The sequence below is a fragment of the Emydura macquarii genome, unplaced genomic scaffold (assembly GCF_026122565.2).
Source record: "Emydura macquarii macquarii isolate MOO-44397 ecotype Brisbane River unplaced genomic scaffold, CSIRO-AGI_Emac_v2 contig_212, whole genome shotgun sequence".
Lineage (NCBI taxonomy): Eukaryota > Metazoa > Chordata > Testudines > Chelidae > Emydura > Emydura macquarii.
This window is the reverse complement of record NW_027130349.1, coordinates 11,321,913-11,340,073: the sequence shown is the minus strand read 5'-3', so window position 1 is coordinate 11,340,073 and position 18,161 is coordinate 11,321,913. Positions and strand designations below refer to the sequence as shown.

General features: G+C 39.6%; 1 protein-coding gene across 2 annotated transcripts in view; it reads right to left on the bottom strand.

Moving 5' to 3' along the window:
• NDUFV2 (NADH:ubiquinone oxidoreductase core subunit V2) overlaps positions 1 to 5,380 on the bottom strand; it is a 34,562-nt gene extending 29,182 nt beyond the window's left edge. Inside the window, exons 1-2 of one of the 2 annotated variants that reach the window (XM_067547695.1) lie at positions 5,221 to 5,380; positions 3,744 to 3,809 (exon numbers count right to left, since the gene is read on the bottom strand). In XM_067547695.1, the coding sequence (XP_067403796.1) occupies positions 3,744 to 3,809; positions 5,221 to 5,265 (111 nt within the window). In that variant the 5' untranslated portion in view covers positions 5,266 to 5,380. Of the gene's footprint in view, positions 1 to 3,743; positions 3,810 to 4,390; positions 4,454 to 5,220 lie in introns of those variants that run through there. The other variant, XM_067547685.1, reaches the window with a different exon arrangement.
• Between the last annotated feature and the right edge of the window lie 12,781 nt (positions 5,381 to 18,161).

Sequence of the window (18,161 nt, the reverse complement as noted above, 5' to 3'; positions counted from 1 at the left end):
CTAGCTCTTCTTGAAAGTTCTGGGCTTTCAGTTTCTGTTTCTCAGCAGCTAAAGTCACATGTGCAAAGAAAGACACAGGCTGGATAGGATTGTTGTTCTGTGCTTATGTGGTGGTAGAGCTGGGCAAAGCAAGGCAGAGGAGTTAGTTAAGACACTGTCTTAAAGCAGAGAGAGAATATTTTCAGCATTTGGTATTATTCACTCAATGCTGCGAATGTGGAAAAGATGAGATGATACTTAGAAGAAGAAATGGAAGGATGCTCCTTAATAACATATGGCTGCAATGCCCATTTAATGCATCTCTTAGCCAAAGACTTAAGTACATCTTCTCCAGGACTAAAAAGAATGTTGCTGAAGTCACAAAATACTTCCGTAACAACCATTTTGCTTCAGCTTCACTGAAGAGAGCAGGAGTATCCAAACTAATTCTCTCTCAAGATGTTTGATGGAATTCTGTGGTTGATTGTTTTGAACAATTTATTAAGAACTGGCCTATTCTCATAAAACTTTGTGAAGAAAACCGTGATAAAATAGATGAAGTATCTCATCCAAAGTTATCTAACATTGGATTAAAGGGGAATGTAGAGGATATGCTCAGTATACTGAAGCCTATATCCATAGCCTTAAACAAACTTCAGAGAAATTGTCGCTGCATTGCTGATGCTGTTGAAATTTGAAAGGCACTTCAAGAGACATTGAAGAAAGAAATACCTCACCAGAAAGTTAAAGTGAAGATAATAAAGAAGCGAATGGATCAATCACTAACTCCACCATTTTCTTGCGAACGTTCTCGACCCCAGATATAAAGGTAGATTCCTAACTTCTGAAGAAGATGATGCTGCCATGACATGGCCATCTCAAAATCACTCTTCAGTTATGCCAGTCATAATAAATTTCAGGGCTGGAGCGGAATCATTTAAATAGTACATGTTTACTGATGATGTTTTGAACAAAGTCACTCCCCTGAATTGGTGGATTAGCCAGGCACCAGGAGAGAGTTCCTTCAGTTGCTAAGCAAACTTTTCACAGCCGTAGCTTCCTCTGCAGGTACAAAAAGAATATTTTCATTGTTTGGTATTATTCACTCAAAGTTAAGGAATCAACTGGAAGTTGAAAAAGCAGGAACACTCGTATTTCTGTTTCAGTCTATGAATAAAAATGACAGTGGGAGCGGGAAAGATGAGAGCTAGTTGTAGAAGTTTTAAGGACAGCGTACGTTTAGTGTTGTGATGATTCGTCTGTTAGAGTTAATAAAATTTGAAGATTACCAAAAAAAAAGTTTAAGGACAGCCGGCAACTCAGGAGACTGCTGCAATTGCAAATGTAAAACATTTATGTAACATTTAAGATTTAGTTTAATAAAATATAAGTGCTATTGTGTTTGTGTGTGTGATTTAGTTCTTACCATTCCTAATGTACTGCTGCTGCATCTGCAGCTTAACACAGGTAATGAGTATTATGTACTATTTCCTAAATTAATAAAAATCAAGTTATCTAAAAAATTATACAAAGTATACCCTCCTAGATCTTATAAAATGCTGTATTGAGTTGTAAATTAACATGTTTTAGTGATCAGATTTGCACTATTGTTTAAGAAATATGTGAAGTATCAGTGGGAAACTTGATTTAAATCAATCCTGTTTTCTTCTGACAGGGTTACTGACCTAGTGAATAGTCTAGGTATACTCGGTCCTGCCTCCACACAGAGGGCTGGACTGGATGACTTCACACACAAACACAATAGCAATTATATTTTATTAAACTAAATCTTAAATGTTACGTATAGGGAATATAGGAAGCTGTGTGTGTACTGACTAATGTCTTCCCTTTTTCTTTCCAGTCCACTCCACTGTTCCTTTCTACTCTGCCTCTCTGTCTTTAAGGCAGTGTCTTAACTAACTCCTCTATCTTGCTTGGTCCAGCTCCACCACCACATAAGCACAGAATAACAACAATCCTATCTAATCTGTCTCTTTCTTTGCACTTTAGTCTGTTGAGAAACAGAAACTGAAACAGAAACCCCAGAACTTTCAAGAAGCAAGAGCTAGTAGTTAGGCTGGACAGACTAGAGCCATTAATTCATTTTTATGAGACTGTAAATGTAGGTTTAGCATGTTTGTAATGAGATTTAATTGTAACTTATTTTTTAAATGAGAGAGAAATTTAGTATTGTATTGATTTAAAAAAAATCAAAAAAATCCAATTTAAATTAAAAAAATCAGATTTTTTTTTTTTAAATTTTAAATGATTGATTTTTATGCACCCTGCTTTGAGATAGATATAGATATATACACACAAACATTCTGCTGCTAAAAAAATATAGAACTTAGGCGATTACCCAACAATTTATATTGAAAGCTACTGTGGGGGAAAAGGAGTAAATTATGTAATTAAAGGATAGCAAATATTATCAAATACCTAACAGCAAGACAGCTCCACCCCAGGTTCCTATAAATTAAATTAAAATGATGACATACGTCTTAAGGATGGCTTTTTTGTTAAATTATCCAGGTCAATTGGCTCCACAACACAGGCCTGGCATCCATGAAATTGTCCTGAGAACTTCGAGTGTGTCAGGAAACAGGGGAGCTTGTAGCTGGCTTTGGCAGCTTATCTCCCTGGCTTCTCAGTCCTCAGCTGCTGCCATTCTCGAGAATGCCTAGCCTGATAGCCTATGCTTCTGTGTTCCCCACTCTTTGGATATCAGCTCTCACTCCCTAGGGTCTCCAATCCCATCTTGCATCACTTCATGGAAAAATACAGAGAGCATGAACTGTAATCCAATTAACTCCTTTCTGGGAAAAGCTGCAAATGAGAGGCAGCTGCAGGGAGATGTTGGCAGGGAGACAAAACAAAATTATGAGTGCCTTCTGAAGCAAAAGGTGACTTCAGTGGCAGAAATTCTGAATTCCATTGCATCTTGAAAAAACGCCTAGTGTGCAGCTATGTAACTGCAGAATTCACAAGACCATGAATGAGAGGAATAGGGCAGATCACAGCTCTCACAATAGAGGTTCTCTGCAGATAAGGGCAGATGGCACTGATTTGTTTACCCCAGTTTGCATTTGAGATTCTTGCAACTATAATTATTGTTATTTGTACTGCAACTGTGGCTAGGGGCCCCAGTTATGGATCAGGGCCCCACTGTGCTGGGCACCACACAAATATGAGCTAAAAAAATTTTTTTTTTTTTTAAATTAAACATCAAATTCTGGAGCCCAACTCAGTGGCAAAGAGTGAATTCTGTTACAAATTCGGTAGTAGTGGAATCACTGAATACACAGACCCTGCCTAAAACCTTCCCTCTCAAGGCAATCATGTTCAGAGAAAAACTAATTATTCTCCCAAACCTCTTCCTAGAAAATGACTGAATTGTTTTTACTTAAAACTTTAATAGCCCAGGGCAGAGAGCATACATGGAAAATTTCAACCTAAATGATTCAAGTTTGGTAGCGTTATAACCAAATGTAAACGGGCTTATGAAGTCAAAAAGTTAAGCAACCTCACTTAAAAGATTTTAAAAGTTGTAGCCTCTTATTTAGGGAAGGAGAAGCAAGGAAAAAATAGATTCTCACTCCACAGAACAGGGAGTTCTACTGAAAAATGTGTAAGTTTCTACTAAGATCTTAAAGAACAGTTCTTGTCAGTTAAAATTTCATGTGTGAATAAAAAACCATACTTCACCCACCCTTAACTTCAAATTGAATTTACTTACTTTTTCAATTTCTAGAAAAATTACTTACCAAAAACAAGGCTCCTCCACCTCCTCTGCACATAGCTGTTTTATGCAAGTAGCGGATTTGTCTCACCTTCAAACAACATTTTGAAAGTATTAAAAACTATAGGCAAAAATGTATGTGCTTAATTGCCATGCACTGCTTTCAGTAACAGTTTGATTTCTATACCAGTCATAATAAAACACAACCAAAAGACTTAGCAGTTTATTATTTGATCAGGGAAAGTGGAGAATATTAAAGGCATTTCCTGATATTACCAGGAGTCTCTTTGTTTATTTAACCCACCTTGCTTACTGCAGATCAAATTAGAAATTAAAACCTGTCATCTCAAAGCCAGAATTTTACATAACTTAATATCCTCCTCTCACATGTAAGTACATATCAGCCAATGCACTAAATAATTTACTGCCACAACACATTTAATAAATATACATCAGCCATGTATGTTTTTAAACGTATGCAGAAGCTACTGTTTCAAATATAATGCATTTAGACAAGTTTGGAAATGCAACTAGGTGCCCATCTGCATGTTTAGGTAGCTAAGTACCTTTGTAAATCTGGTCCTAAGTGTACATTCTGTCCGTGTCCAAAAAGTGTGTACCTTTTTCAAAAAATGAAACCTCCAAATATCAGTTAGAAGTGTTAGAATATACCTTATTTTTAATCATTTTGGCCTGTTTGATTGGTAAGGGAGCCACCATAGTGAGGGAACTAGAAGGATTATTAACCTTTAGTCTAAGGCAGAAGAGAAAAGCATTGTTAGCGGCAACATTTGAAAAAGATTTTTCCTATTAGGAAAAGACCTTCTATTTTCCAAACAAATCCTAATAACCCAAATACATATCAAGTATTATTTTCCTTAAAACTACCCTTTTCCCATTTGAAAGTAGAGGCAGCCATCCTATATCTACTGATCTTAAATATATAGAGAGTCACAAATTTGCAATGTCAAGTCTGCTGAAGATCAGACAGAGAACCAAGAGGCTATTACAGGACAAATCTCCCATGTGTCTGTTAAACATGAGAGGTTACTAAAAAGGCTTCACATAACTAGCAGTCATTTTTATAGCAAATATAGACGTGTATGGAGCTAAAATGTGAAACGTGCCAGATGAACAGGGATGTACACATCAACAGATGGCCACTGTGGTTAGAATGTATCACAGGTAACGCGAACATGACAGACGCTCTTACTACATGGGTTCAATTACACCACCTAATAAGAGTGTGCACAAGCCCCTATGCCCTTGTTCCGCCCCCCTCCCCAATGAACCCATCTCCTACCAGATCCCCCCGCCCCCGCCTCTTTCTCCTGACTTGACTGGGGGAAGATGTTCCCCCCGTTCTGCACAGCAGCAGGCGTGGCCCGGGCTCCCGGGGAGCCGAAGCCCGCTGTGCCCTTGCCGGCTGTCTCGGGCCGGGCCGGGCCCTAACAGGGACGCGCTGGAGGAGGGAGCGGCGCCACAGCCGCGGGTTTCCTTACCAAGTGCGCGGAGGCGGCGGCGCGAACGAGACCAGCCAGGAACATGGTGGCGGCCCCCGGCCCTGCAGGCCGCAGCTCCCCGCACTACAGCCTGCTCGGCCTGCCCCGAGGACAAACAGCGCGCGCGCCTCTTCCCTCCCACGGCCCCGGCCCGACGCTTGCAGCGCGAGAGCGAGCACGCCTCCCGTCGGTGGCGTGAGGCCGCGCACGCTGCTGATGCCGGCTGGGGTGGGGGAGGGCGTTCACTCGCCCGCTCGCAGTGAGAGAGAGAGAGAGAGAGAGAAGTGGGGCGGGGGGCGCGCGTGCGCCGGCGCAGCCTGGCTGGTGCCTCTGGATGCTTGACTGCAGGTGGGAGGGTGACGTCAGGGCAGCAGCTCGCGACCAGAGGCACTAACCCTTCTTGGCCCCCGCCCTTGGCCTCGCCTCGCGCACAGCGGAGGCTGGACGACTCCCCCGCCTACCCTGGCCTTGCTGTAGGGCCCAGCACTGGGGGGTGACGGATGCGCCCGCCCTGTGCCCTATAAACAGAGCCCTGCGGATGAGCGGATCTGTTTTATATCTGCACAGGGGACGCGGCAATACCTTTTATATCTGCACACACACACACAGAGCTCTACCTCTGGCTAAGGTGGAGGCTCACAAGCGGGTGGGCGCATGGATGTTCCCCTGCCAGGGTGGCCCCTCGGGGGTGAACCCCCACATTGCCCACGGGGATGGAGTGAGAAACACCTACACCAAGCTGCCCTGTACGGGCACCTCTGCTGGGACTGCAGCTGCCAATGAAACACATCCTCAAATCTCACGATTTTTAAACTAATCTCATTATTTTCAGGGCTGGGCCCTGAGTGGTGTTTTTTTAATGCTTCGGGTTGGCGGTACTGCAACAGCAGCACCCATGACATACTAGGTACTTTACACATATAGAAAGAAACTGCATCTGATCAGCGATCGTTAGAGGGACCACTTGCGTTCCCAAAATGCCAAGTGTTCAGGTACCGATGCCCCTCCCTCCCCTCCATACTAGCGTAGCCTTGCATGCACTGTGCATGCCAGGTCACAGTGCACCTGCAGCACCGTTTTGAAGAGGGCCCTAGCACAACGCATTGCTTAAGTTTGGGCAGGGTTTAGCTGTGGCACCTGACGCTTGGCAGTTCATAGCCCCAGCACCTCTAAGCTTGCTGCATCAGTTATGAATGTAAAAATATTGCTTGTGCTCCAGCACTTCTTTCATTACAAATTAAGCACTGCCCCAAAACCCACATGCCTGCAGGGACAAAGCAGCATGCTCTTCAAAATGGCATCCCTCATCTGATATCAGACAAAAGTTTTGTCTCAGTACTGGACTGGGGACAAACCACCCAAAAAAAGGACTGTCATTTAAAACCACACAAGTGTCCTGCCTAGTCACAGTACTCTCAGGGAACTACACAAACTTGGTTAATAAATAAGGTGTGTGCTCTCCTATTCCTGCTTCCCCATTAGGGGCAGATTCATGGATGGAAAATGGGCAGAGGCAGAGCTGATACCAGCCACCGGATTGTAATTGGGATGTGCTAATGGCATCTCTGTGCATTTGTGAGGGCAGAGCTACCAAAGTAAATGCAAACTCTTCAAAAGAGTGATGTATAAACTGAAGTAATTAAGAGGTTTAAATTTTCCTAAAGTTGTGCACATCCCCTGCAAAATGCAGAGAAAATTCCACAATATAATGTTCTTTTATATCCGGCTATCCCCCAAACAGCAAAAAGTTCTCCCACCAAAGCCCAGAAAAATTTAACAGGGCACAAGAGAACACTTCTGTCAACAATATTGGTAATAATTCCCTGCCCCAATCTGGCCAGGATCGTGAACCTGAGCCTTGTGATTCAGGAGCTCACCACATATCTTAGTGTACCAGAAGGACAGTGCCAACACATAACTGCCAGTTCTGAAAGAGAAAGGTTATCCAGACTCAGATTGCCTATGAACTCATCAGTCCTGTCCTGTTAAATGCACATTGTGTACCAAACTACACAAACAAACCCCAACATCTGTATGATCAAACAGAATCTTCTATAAACATTAACTCCCCATATCACACATTAGAGGGAGAATAATTATTCTCTTTTTACACACACACATTTGTAATCATAAAAGAGTAAAGGAAATCACATTGTAGGGACTAATGTGTCATTAATAACCTCAGTTTTTCCTTCTCATCTTCCTCATTAGGCAGAGTTGTGAGGATATTTGAAGATTGAGCTGCAGACATTCATATGTTATCACCATACGTCAGCTAAAAGCTTTGTTTAGTTGTTCTATTAATCCTTGACTTTTAATAAGCTTTCCCATTTTATATTAAAATTCACCATGTACAGCAAAACTATTTGAATTGGAGGAAATTAATCTGATTAAATAACTAAATAATTTTCTTCCTCAGACACAGCACGGCATTAGATACGCCAGCCACAATCACATCTTTATAAAGTGCCCCATTACTCAAACCTGCAAATGAGAAATGCAGATTGTTTTTCAATGCAAAAGCAACTTCACATTCTTCATGTACTAATTAAGAAGCAAGTAATTTACACTGAGAGGGTACTTGAATGTGCATATTTGCAAAGCACCAGTTAATGTTACAAATTACACTTTTCTTCCCTATTGCCTCCATCCTGTCCAAGAGGGAGACTGCCCCATTACCTTCCCTCCATCTCTCCGTATTGGGACAATGTTACTAAGCTGATGCCACTAGAATCTCAGTGGAAAGTATACACACATGCAATTTATCACTACAAAAAACAGTGGCAATGGTGTGTTGTCAGCTAATACCAGGCACTCTTACTAAATGTGGGGTTTAACAAAAAAGCTAAGCTCTCGAATTATATCTGCCTTGTGCATGTGTACTTTGCTCAGTATGTAAGTTAATATATTGCACCTACATCGGTTTTTCCCCCCACAAACTCCTATGTGGAAAACTCTTTGGTGTTTTGGTGAAACATTCATAAAAGGCAAAATACTACAGAGCTAATACGCCTTTATCTACACTGGGGATTTCAACCATCAGGGGCTAGTCACTGGTATAGCTGTTCTAGTGCTAGTCCCTTGTGTAGGCAAGCAAAACTGCTATAAGTCATGATTTCCACCTATGCAGCTTAACCCTGTTTGAAAACAGGGTAAACTACATTGGGGTAAATCAAGGTTTATAACAGTTTACACTAGGAGTCTGCACCAATGAAGTGACACTTTTCGCTGGCCTCTGACTGCTGTAAACAGGCTAAATCCCAATATAGGCAAGGTCATCAACGTGCTTCATAAGTAATACATGTATTGGATGGCTATTCAAGAGAATTAATTTTAAAACAAAATTCAAGCCCCTCAGATAACTTTCATTTGAATAATGATTTTTTGTGTCTTCATTGTGATTTCCATTCTTTCAACACAAAATATTTTTCAGTTTGTACAAACCAAGTAGTGTGTGGTGCTAGCCCCTGTGGGAGGATTATTGCTGTTTAAATCTGTCTTTTCAGTGGCTGAGAGGTTGCCTTTCTGCTGGCTGTTCTTCATTTCATGAACTTTAGACAATCCTACCATTTGTACCATGACTGGCAGGGATTTTTGTTGATTTGCTTTTCCTAGTTCTTTGGTCTCTTATGTACTTGATTCTCCACTCAGATATTAGCCTGAGAGAAGTTCCTCGTCAAAAGGCTTCTTAAAGCAACACAAGTATATGGTTCAAAAATGATCAAGCACAGATTAAAGATTCTGATGCTAAACCAAATTTTCATGTCCTACTGGGCATCTGCTTTAGGAATTCAAAACTATGAATAACAAAGGGCATATATAATAGATTCATAGAATGGTCCTATTCTCATTTCAAACTAGTGATCCTAAATCACTAAATTAATAAACATTTATATTTTTATAAATATATGGAAATGCTTAGTGTGAATGACACATTAATTGTACATATTATTCAACTGGCTTGTATAAATGGAAACATCTTCTTTATCCTCTCACAATCCCTGGAGCATATGGTGTCTACCATTTTCTGCCATTTATTTTGGTCTTGTGTTGGTCTGGTTCAGGCTTCTGGTTCACTCATTGCTGGATGGATGACAGCTCCTTTACAGACATGACTCAATAATAAGAGTGAGATTGTGATTTGGACTATGCTCCTGTGCAGAGGCATTACTGAGAGTAAGAGCCCCCACTACACCCATGTATGTGCTACCTCTGTCTCGGGTCTGAACACACAGCGGTAAGTAGACTTGCACACCTGTATACAGTCTCTCACCACAGAGGTGAACAAAGAGAAGAGAAAAATGGACAGAACCTGCTCCTCACACATTACTCTAAACTCCCCAGGCTCTAGCTGTCCTGACTGGGATAGGAGGGGGGAAGTAACATAATTTGCTGCAGATATAGGACAGCAACAAGTTACTAATTTCTTGCCCTCACTTCTCAGAGCAAGGGGAAATCAGAGAGGAAACTGTGCCTTACAGGAGTGTCTCTGAAGCACAGTGCCTCCCAGGGACATACGTATGGTGTTGCAACAGATGTATTACCCCTTTCTCGTGAATATGCTTAAGGCACTATCTAGCTTTACAAGCAAGTTAATTCCCTGCTTCATAATGTTTCAGTTTCTGGAAGCATTTTTTTCACCACTAAATTGCTTTCACAAATACCACACTTTAGGCAGAAGAAACAGTTGCACTTAGCAGTATTCCAGATGTTGGCTATTCAGACAGAAAGAATAGAGCTGCTCCCGGTTGATTCTAGTTACACACCTGGGATTTGAGCCTGCATCAAAATCTCTTAGTATGAACCTCTTCACTCCTGTGGAAACCCATGGATATCATTGTGGGTTCAGGGGTCTATACTGTCAAAACACAATATTAACCATAATAATCTTGCACTATATATGAAAAAATAACTCAGAAAGCAGTAATAGTCAGATATTTTAATTGTCTAAGTTTATGCAACAGTTTGTTTGGTTGCAGAAAAGATTCTGTACCAATTAAATACAATGATTTATTATCAGATTTAATTATTAAGGTGGCTTATGCCAACTATCAATTGCTTTCAGGCTTTTGTTTTAAATAACAGTGCACTGAGGATATTTAATGACTGTGCTACATTATCGTCCATCTTGAAGGCAAAACTAAACAAATCAGCTTTAATTAATCTCCAATCTATTATTCACAAAGGAACATTTATAGCACTTTCTCTGACGATCAAAAGGTAGCACTCCCACCTGCATACGTGAAAATAATTTTAGCTAATCACTCACACTTGACTACCTTTCACTCAGATAACTAATGTGTGACAGTTATTTTATTGTAAAAACCTAGTGAAGAGAAGGAACCTTTAGTTTTCATCTCAGTGGAGCTAGACAAGGTCAACTCTGGAGTTCTCTTCCACAGATGTGTAACCTGCAGCACATGTGAGAACTATCTACTGACTACAGACAAGAAACAAGTATAAAGGGCAAAAGGTGATAATTCATACCTATATTCTCTAAAGAGCACCAATAATCCCTGCAAGATAGCCACAGGTGTCAACAGATGAACAGAAACTATCTGAGGGAATAACATTAATAACTCCAGTGCATCTGCTATCTCCTTAGGAATATAGCAAAATCTTGTTATAAATGTAATGTGTCTTGGAACAATGTACCAAAGCTTTCTAGAAATGGCATAACAAATCAAGTTATGGATGTTAGCACTATATTTGCATTAGAAAGAAAGTGTCATACACTCACTGGGGCCAGATCCTTAGCTGATGTAAACTGGCATAGTCCCACTGAAGTAGACCGAGCTATACTGATTTTCATCAGCTAAGGTAAGAAGCTGGTCCATTGGTTTGTAAAAAAGTAGTTTACTTTGTCCATTGTATGCAATCCTGATTAAATTCTGCTGTTGCTTATCAGTTTGCTCTAGTGACCTAAGAGCAACAGACAACAAGCTTGTATCTCTGTTTCACAACTAGCATGAAATAAATGGTAGTAGCGGCAGTAAACTACAGAAAAAGAGAATGATAAAAGAAAGATATAGCACATGCCAGTACTATGTAAGTATCTTAATCTAGGTAACATACATACAACTTTGTCAATACTCTGTGTAAAGATCCACTGAGTGAATACATTTTGCATTAGCTACAGAGAGATGAACTCAGTAAAATATCAATTAATGCTTTAGTCAGTCACTTTACACCATCCAAAGTATTGTGCTTTTTAAGTAATACAGTAATCATATAATGTGTGGTTAAACACAAAGCAAGGTTAAGCATCCCTATGATATTCCCTGTTCTGTATATACATTGTGTTTTGTATGATTAGCACCATATCACATAGTAAGCTTTTCCTTTGCCATATACCTCCTTAAGGCAAGGACACACTGCACGTTAGTCACGGTATGGCTACAAATTGCTCATGTTTCTAGAGTTGCTTTAGTGGTATGAGCCCTTATCAGCACTCCATACTCAGTCATCTGAAAAATCCTTCACTGCTAGAGTAAGGAATGATTAAGGATTTCTTAATATGCTTTCTGTTTACATTAACCATTATATGCATAATATATATATATATATATATATATATATATATTATATCCCTTGTGTAGACCTGTACTTTGTATAGATGACAATGCAGTTGTTTAAAGGTAGGCGTGCTTCAGCTATGTCAATTTTGATTTCTTCTTTATATTTATATAGGTGTATTTATTAAATATTATCTATGAAAAAGAAAATATAAAAGTTTGTGAAAGAACTTTAATTCAGGATTTCTTGTAATTTTAGTATTGTGTTGTTTAGGAATGGTAATCAACCATCTTAATGCTATGTCAGCACAGAGTTTTGTGATGGAATTAAAATAATAATAATACATAGCACCTATATAGACCTTTGAATATAGAGATGAAAAAAGTATTTTAGAATGGGAGTAAAGATTACCCTCATATTACAGGTAGAAAACTGAGGCAAAGAGATATTACTCTCTTCTCCAAGGTCACACACAGAGTCTATTGCAGCGCTGGACACAACACAAGTCTCCTGACTCACAACCTGGTGTCCTGTCTACTGGACCATGCTGCCTCCCATAGTCTGAGAGGAATTCAGGTCCCAAAGGTCATAAAAACATAAAAATGACCATACTGAGTCAGACCAATGGGCCACATAGCCCAGTATCCTGTCTTCCAACAGTGGCCAGTACCAGATGCTTCAGAGGGAATGAACAGGACAGAGCAATTATTGAGGGATGCAACTCCTGTTATCCAATCCCAACTTCTGGCAGTAAGAGGTTTAGGTACACTTGGGGAGTGGGATTGTGTCCCTGACCATCTTAGCTAATAGCCTTTGATGGACCTATTCTCCATGAACATATCTAATTCTTTTTTTAACCCACTTTTACTTTTGGCCTTCACAACATCCCTTGGCAATGAGTTCCACAGTTCATTGTGTGAAAAAATACTTCCTTATGTTTGTTTTAAACCTGATGTCTATTAATTTTATCAGATGATCCCTGGTCCTTGTGTTATGTGGAGGGGTAAATAACACTTCCCTATTCACTTTCTCCAAATCATTTATGATTTTATAGCCCTCTATCATATCCCCCCTTAGTCATTTCTTCTCTAAGATGAACAGTCCCCCTCATATGTAAGCTGTTCCATACCCCTAATAATATTTGTTGCCCTTCTCTGTACCTTTTCCATTTCTAATATATCTTTTTTGAGATGGGGAACCCAGAGCAGCACACAGTATTCAAGGTGTGGCCTTCCATGGATTTATAATGTGGCATTATGATATTTTCTGTTAATTGAATGAATCTGTTAAATAACATTGGCCAAACTATTTATTTTTACTTCTTGTATTTTCTTTATTCATAATATATTCATTTAAGCTTACAAATGCTTCTGTGTGGAAATAAATGAGTTATTACAAGAGACACTAACTATATTGCTGCTCAAAGGTAATATGAAAAGGTTGACCTGACTTCTCCTGATGGCTTATTACTGTCTCATGTTAATCAGATAAGGGAAGTTCAATAGCAGTTCAAAAAGGGATCAGTGTCTTCTTTTTGCACAGCTTTGAACTTTGTATTTAAAAGAGTATCTAGAACTAATTAGGTGCAGCCAGTCTTCATTATTTAGTTCATTTATTATTTGTGTACTCAACCTGCAGTGTCTCAGAACCCCACATCTGGTTCTGGCAGAGATGAGAGTCTGATTAGTATTCTGCTTGCTATGGCTGGACTCAAGTGACATGCCCCAATCACTCTGGCATAATGACTCTTGCTGCCCAAATCACATGACAGCATGAGGCGTGATGAGCAAATGAACCAATGATGTTGGAGCCTCTACAGTGTTGAGCAAATGAACTGTCAGAAGACTCTCCCCTCCTTCCAAGCACTGTGTAGAAAGATATCTTGAAAAAGTTGCACAGAAGGATCCTGGTATGAACCTTAGTAACTATAGCAACCACATGAACTTACTGTTGTAACTGTTGGCATCCTCTCAAACTCCCTCTCCACCTTGCACAGTATTCATTATTTTCTGTTGTCATGCCATGTGTTAATGCAGTGCCAGTCTTGCAGATGTGGAACTACCACTGACTTCAATGGGAGACCTATGTGGGAAGGGCTTTCTGGATCAGATCCCTTGACTGTAAGCTCTTCAGGGTAGGAAGCCTGTATTTTATTTGTCTGTAAACTGTCATATCCGTTTGTGTTACTGTATAAATAATAATTATTCATAATCTCAGAGGCCTTCAGTCACAGGGACTACGACATTTATATTTGGTTAAGAATTTCAGTCAGAATCTACTGCTGATGCTGTGTTTCTCTTTCTCAATATTAAAAATAACACGTAATGTTTGGTTAAAACTGATTTGGTTACTTATTTTTTAAGAGAATAAAAATAAAAAGGTTCAGAATAAGTTATTTTATAAGAAGGAAAATGAATACAGGGAAAAGTGACTACTTTACAGAAATTGTAAATCTGTAGTCTTCCTGAGGTTGAGGTTTCAAAGAAAACAATGAGCATGTACATGATGAGAGGCAGCATGTTTATCTCTGGTGTAACTCTATTGGAGTCTGGAATTAATTTGGCTGCTGGTATTTAAAACACAATTTAAAGATACTAACAGTTAAGACTCTTTGGACAATGATTTTATTATTTGTTTAGTATATTTTACCTAATATAAATCACCACATGCAGTTACAACACTTTACGGGTAATAATTATGAGCATGATAACTCTAAGTCTTATTTTTAAAAACCTTGAAAGTAACTAAGCCTTCTGGGGACAGGGAGGCCAATTTCTCATCCTTGTGGATTATTCAAATTCATTGGTTTCTATATTTCAATATCAAAGGGAAAAATGACTGCCAGATGGCAGAATCACACTTATGCACAGACTTTGTTTACAGGATGAGAGCAAAGCACTGCTGTGTTATCAGTTGTGCACTCATTCTCTTCTAGAAGAAACACTGCCACAATTCAAGCCAGTTTTGTTCTTTTATAGGGGCAACGATGTGATGCATTGTCAATAGCAAGGCAGGTATTTGAATTAGCCTTTTGAATCCTTCCAGAGTTCTGCACATAGGTTTAATATATTTCAAATAATATCAAACACACACATATATAAATAAATTATATCACAGGTGGTAGACAGGGAGGGGGGGAACAAATATATTCTGTCAAAACATCTTAACATATATAGACATATATTCACAATAATATAAAAGGCAAATCAAGGAATTTAAAAAACCCTCAAATTTCTTTACCAAAAAGGGAAAGAAATGCAGTTAGAAAGAATTGTATTTTTAATTGTTAGGAAATTAACAGTTATTTATATGACTAAGAATGTCTATAGGCCACTCACTCATTATTATATCTCACTGTCTCTCATCATGCAAACAACCATACAATGTGCCATACATAGCAACTTGTGTTTAGGAAGTTATTTCAACTTTTCCAGAAACCTCTCTGAAGTTCAGTTTCTCTAGAAGTCCCTATTTTCACCAAGGGAAAAGGAGGGAAATATGCTGTGTTAGCCATGTCACAGGGTGCCTCAGTCACTACCTGGTGAACCTCATTGCCTGGCCAGTTCAGATGGTTTCACAGTCACAAACACACACCAGGCTGTTTATCTTACACCAAGATGTGTATTCTTTCCCTCTTAGCAATACTTAGCAATACTGCGTAGTACAGGCTTCTAGCAAAGGTAGGCTTCCCTGCAGCCCTCAGTCCCCAGCCCAGGCTCCCCCTCTGAGCTTCCTTCTGAGCCCCCTCCTGAGCTACTGCTTGGTACCTGTTTCCTCCCCTTATATTCTCTCCAATTACCTTGTTAGCCCAGTGATTGTCACCAATATGTTGATAATCCCCCACCAGAAAGTGTATAATTGCTTTCATCTGGGCCTGCAGCCTTTTTCAGGCTGCAACAATGTCAGCCATCAGGGTCTTGCGGATAGTGCCCTGTCACAAGCCCCTTACAAGGGTCAACATATTGTCTTCTCTTTGCATTCAGCTGGCTCCATTGGCTGGCACATGGCAAGCAGAGCCATGGCCCTGCCCTTCACTGCCTGCTTGTTCGTTGAGGGTGAGCATGGGGCACACAGCCCTTGCTCACTCAAAGCTGTGATCCAAGTAGGTCATACATGGCCATGCAGGGAAGGCAGGAGACCTTGATCCCTGAGAACTATCATGAAAATCACACTCTTTTTAATTACTTGCAAGATAAAATAAAAATGAAATTCCCTATGCTGTCCATATTCCTTTCCCCCATCTACCTATCCAACAGCCCCCCTCTTCTTCCCCATCCTCCTCAAGCTGCTCAGCCTCCATTATGATGGATGTGTTGTCAGAATCTAGATAGATGGCAACAGCTTCATAGCTTTATTCAGGAGTTGTCCCATTGCAATCAGTGGTTCTACTCACATACATAAAGTTACTCACATGCATAAGACTTTGCCAGATCAGGGTCATACATTGGTGTAGACCAGAATAACTCCATTGACTTCAGTGTAAAAGTGGTGTAAGTGAGAGGGGAACCCAGGTCCTCAGTCTCATTTCAGAGCCCTCATTCTGGTCCATCACAAAAGGATATAATTAACTACAGTGCATGATGAATTTCTAAAATTCCCAGATTGTGTGTTCATAACAAAAATCGTGGTTGTCAGCACTTTTAAGATTTTGTCTTCCCTTTTACATGAACTAAGTGTAATCAGTGTTAAATTATTCCTAGTTATTCCTGAAATACACAAAGTGTTACATTACTCTTAAACAGCATAGACTAAAACCCATTTGCTATCGTTCACAGCTGAACAGCAATAACATCTCATATATTCTCTCTAGTCTGTATCTCTCTCTTCAGTAGATAAATTATTGTTATTGCTAACATGGGCCCTGATTCACAGATGCACTGAAACATGACACTAGCTTTACGCACATGAGTAATCCCTTTAATTTTAAGAAGCATGTGCTTAATCTCACTGAAGTCAGTACTTGCTAAACCGAGGCCTGGGCCAATATTTTTCATTCATTTTGAGGCTCTTCAGGGATCAACATACCAATTAAAATTCACTCTCAATTGCAGCTGAGTTACACCAGGGATGAATTTGGTCCGATTTGTCATTTAACATTTTGCTGCCATGCAAAATAAACTAGAGAACAGGAATAACAAGACTAAATATGTCAGAGCAGATTTGAATCTTTATTTAGCATCTTCCAGGATGCAAGTCCTTCTACAGCTCACTATGTACCCTTGTGTCTACTAGCGCATATTTTAAACACTGATACATTATTTGGATTTATTTGCTCAACAAATATGTGTTATATTTAGACAATATTTTACAAACACATTGGGTCAGATTTCTCACTGTTGATGTAATTCAACTTTCAGTTGGGTTACTAGAAAGGAATTTGGCCCAGTTAGCTTTATTCCTGGAGGACTTATTCACCATTAAAAATGGCTTTAAAACTCTGGGAACACACTGAGCTTTCTGACTGGTTGTCAGAGATTTTATACAAGTTTGTTAGGGTCAGCAAATGAAGAGGCCTGTTTTCCTCCTGTGAAAAATTCCATTTTTCAATAACAATCAGACTCTCCCAGCGTCGTATTCTGAGGTTATTATCCTATTTTTTGGTTTAAATAATTCAGCCACTAAATTTAAAGCAAGCTTCTCAAGAAACAGTTCCTTTTTTCCTTCCAAATGTGGACAGTCCCTCTTATATTGCACTGGCCTGAGGCTTCAGACAGACAATATTAAGTTTTGTGTCAATGAGCGGTTTAATGTCTGATATTTCATGCCTCAGTAAGGGATAGAAATAGGAGTTTTATACCATTGGAAAGAGGAGCTTCCCAATGGGACAGTCAGAACTGGATTCAGCTTCTGGAAGATTCAAAGATATTGAACCTTAAAATGTTGATATCTTTAGATATGGGAAATCTGTTTTATGTCATTTTAGGATGTTTTTGTCACTTTTTCTGAGCCTTTTACATTAGGACTCATGAAAAGCTTCAGAGGCAGAAAGATAAAAAAAGTACTTCAAATAAAATGTATAAAAACTCTAAACCGTTTAAATAAAATAATAATAGTTGTGAAACAGCCGTTATGTAACGTGCTTAGCATATGCAGAATATATTATTTTAATTATATTAAATTTATAGATATTTTGCAAATGATGTCCTAAATAGTGGACTTGTGGCTCATCCAGTTAAGGGCAATGCAATCCCAATTAAGTTTTAATTCCGCACCACACCTCCATGGATTCTCTCTCCAATTATCATCATCCTTGGTCAAGAGCAAGAACATACAAGAATCAGCTTTTGGCCTGTAACAGCTTTTCTATGTATGCAATAGTTGCAACTTTAAAGCCTGAAGTCTTGGGGCCATAGTAGAATAGAAACTGAAGGTGAGATACGCCCCTCCACTCTGGCCCCTTTATGCCCGCAAAAAGGCTGAGGCAG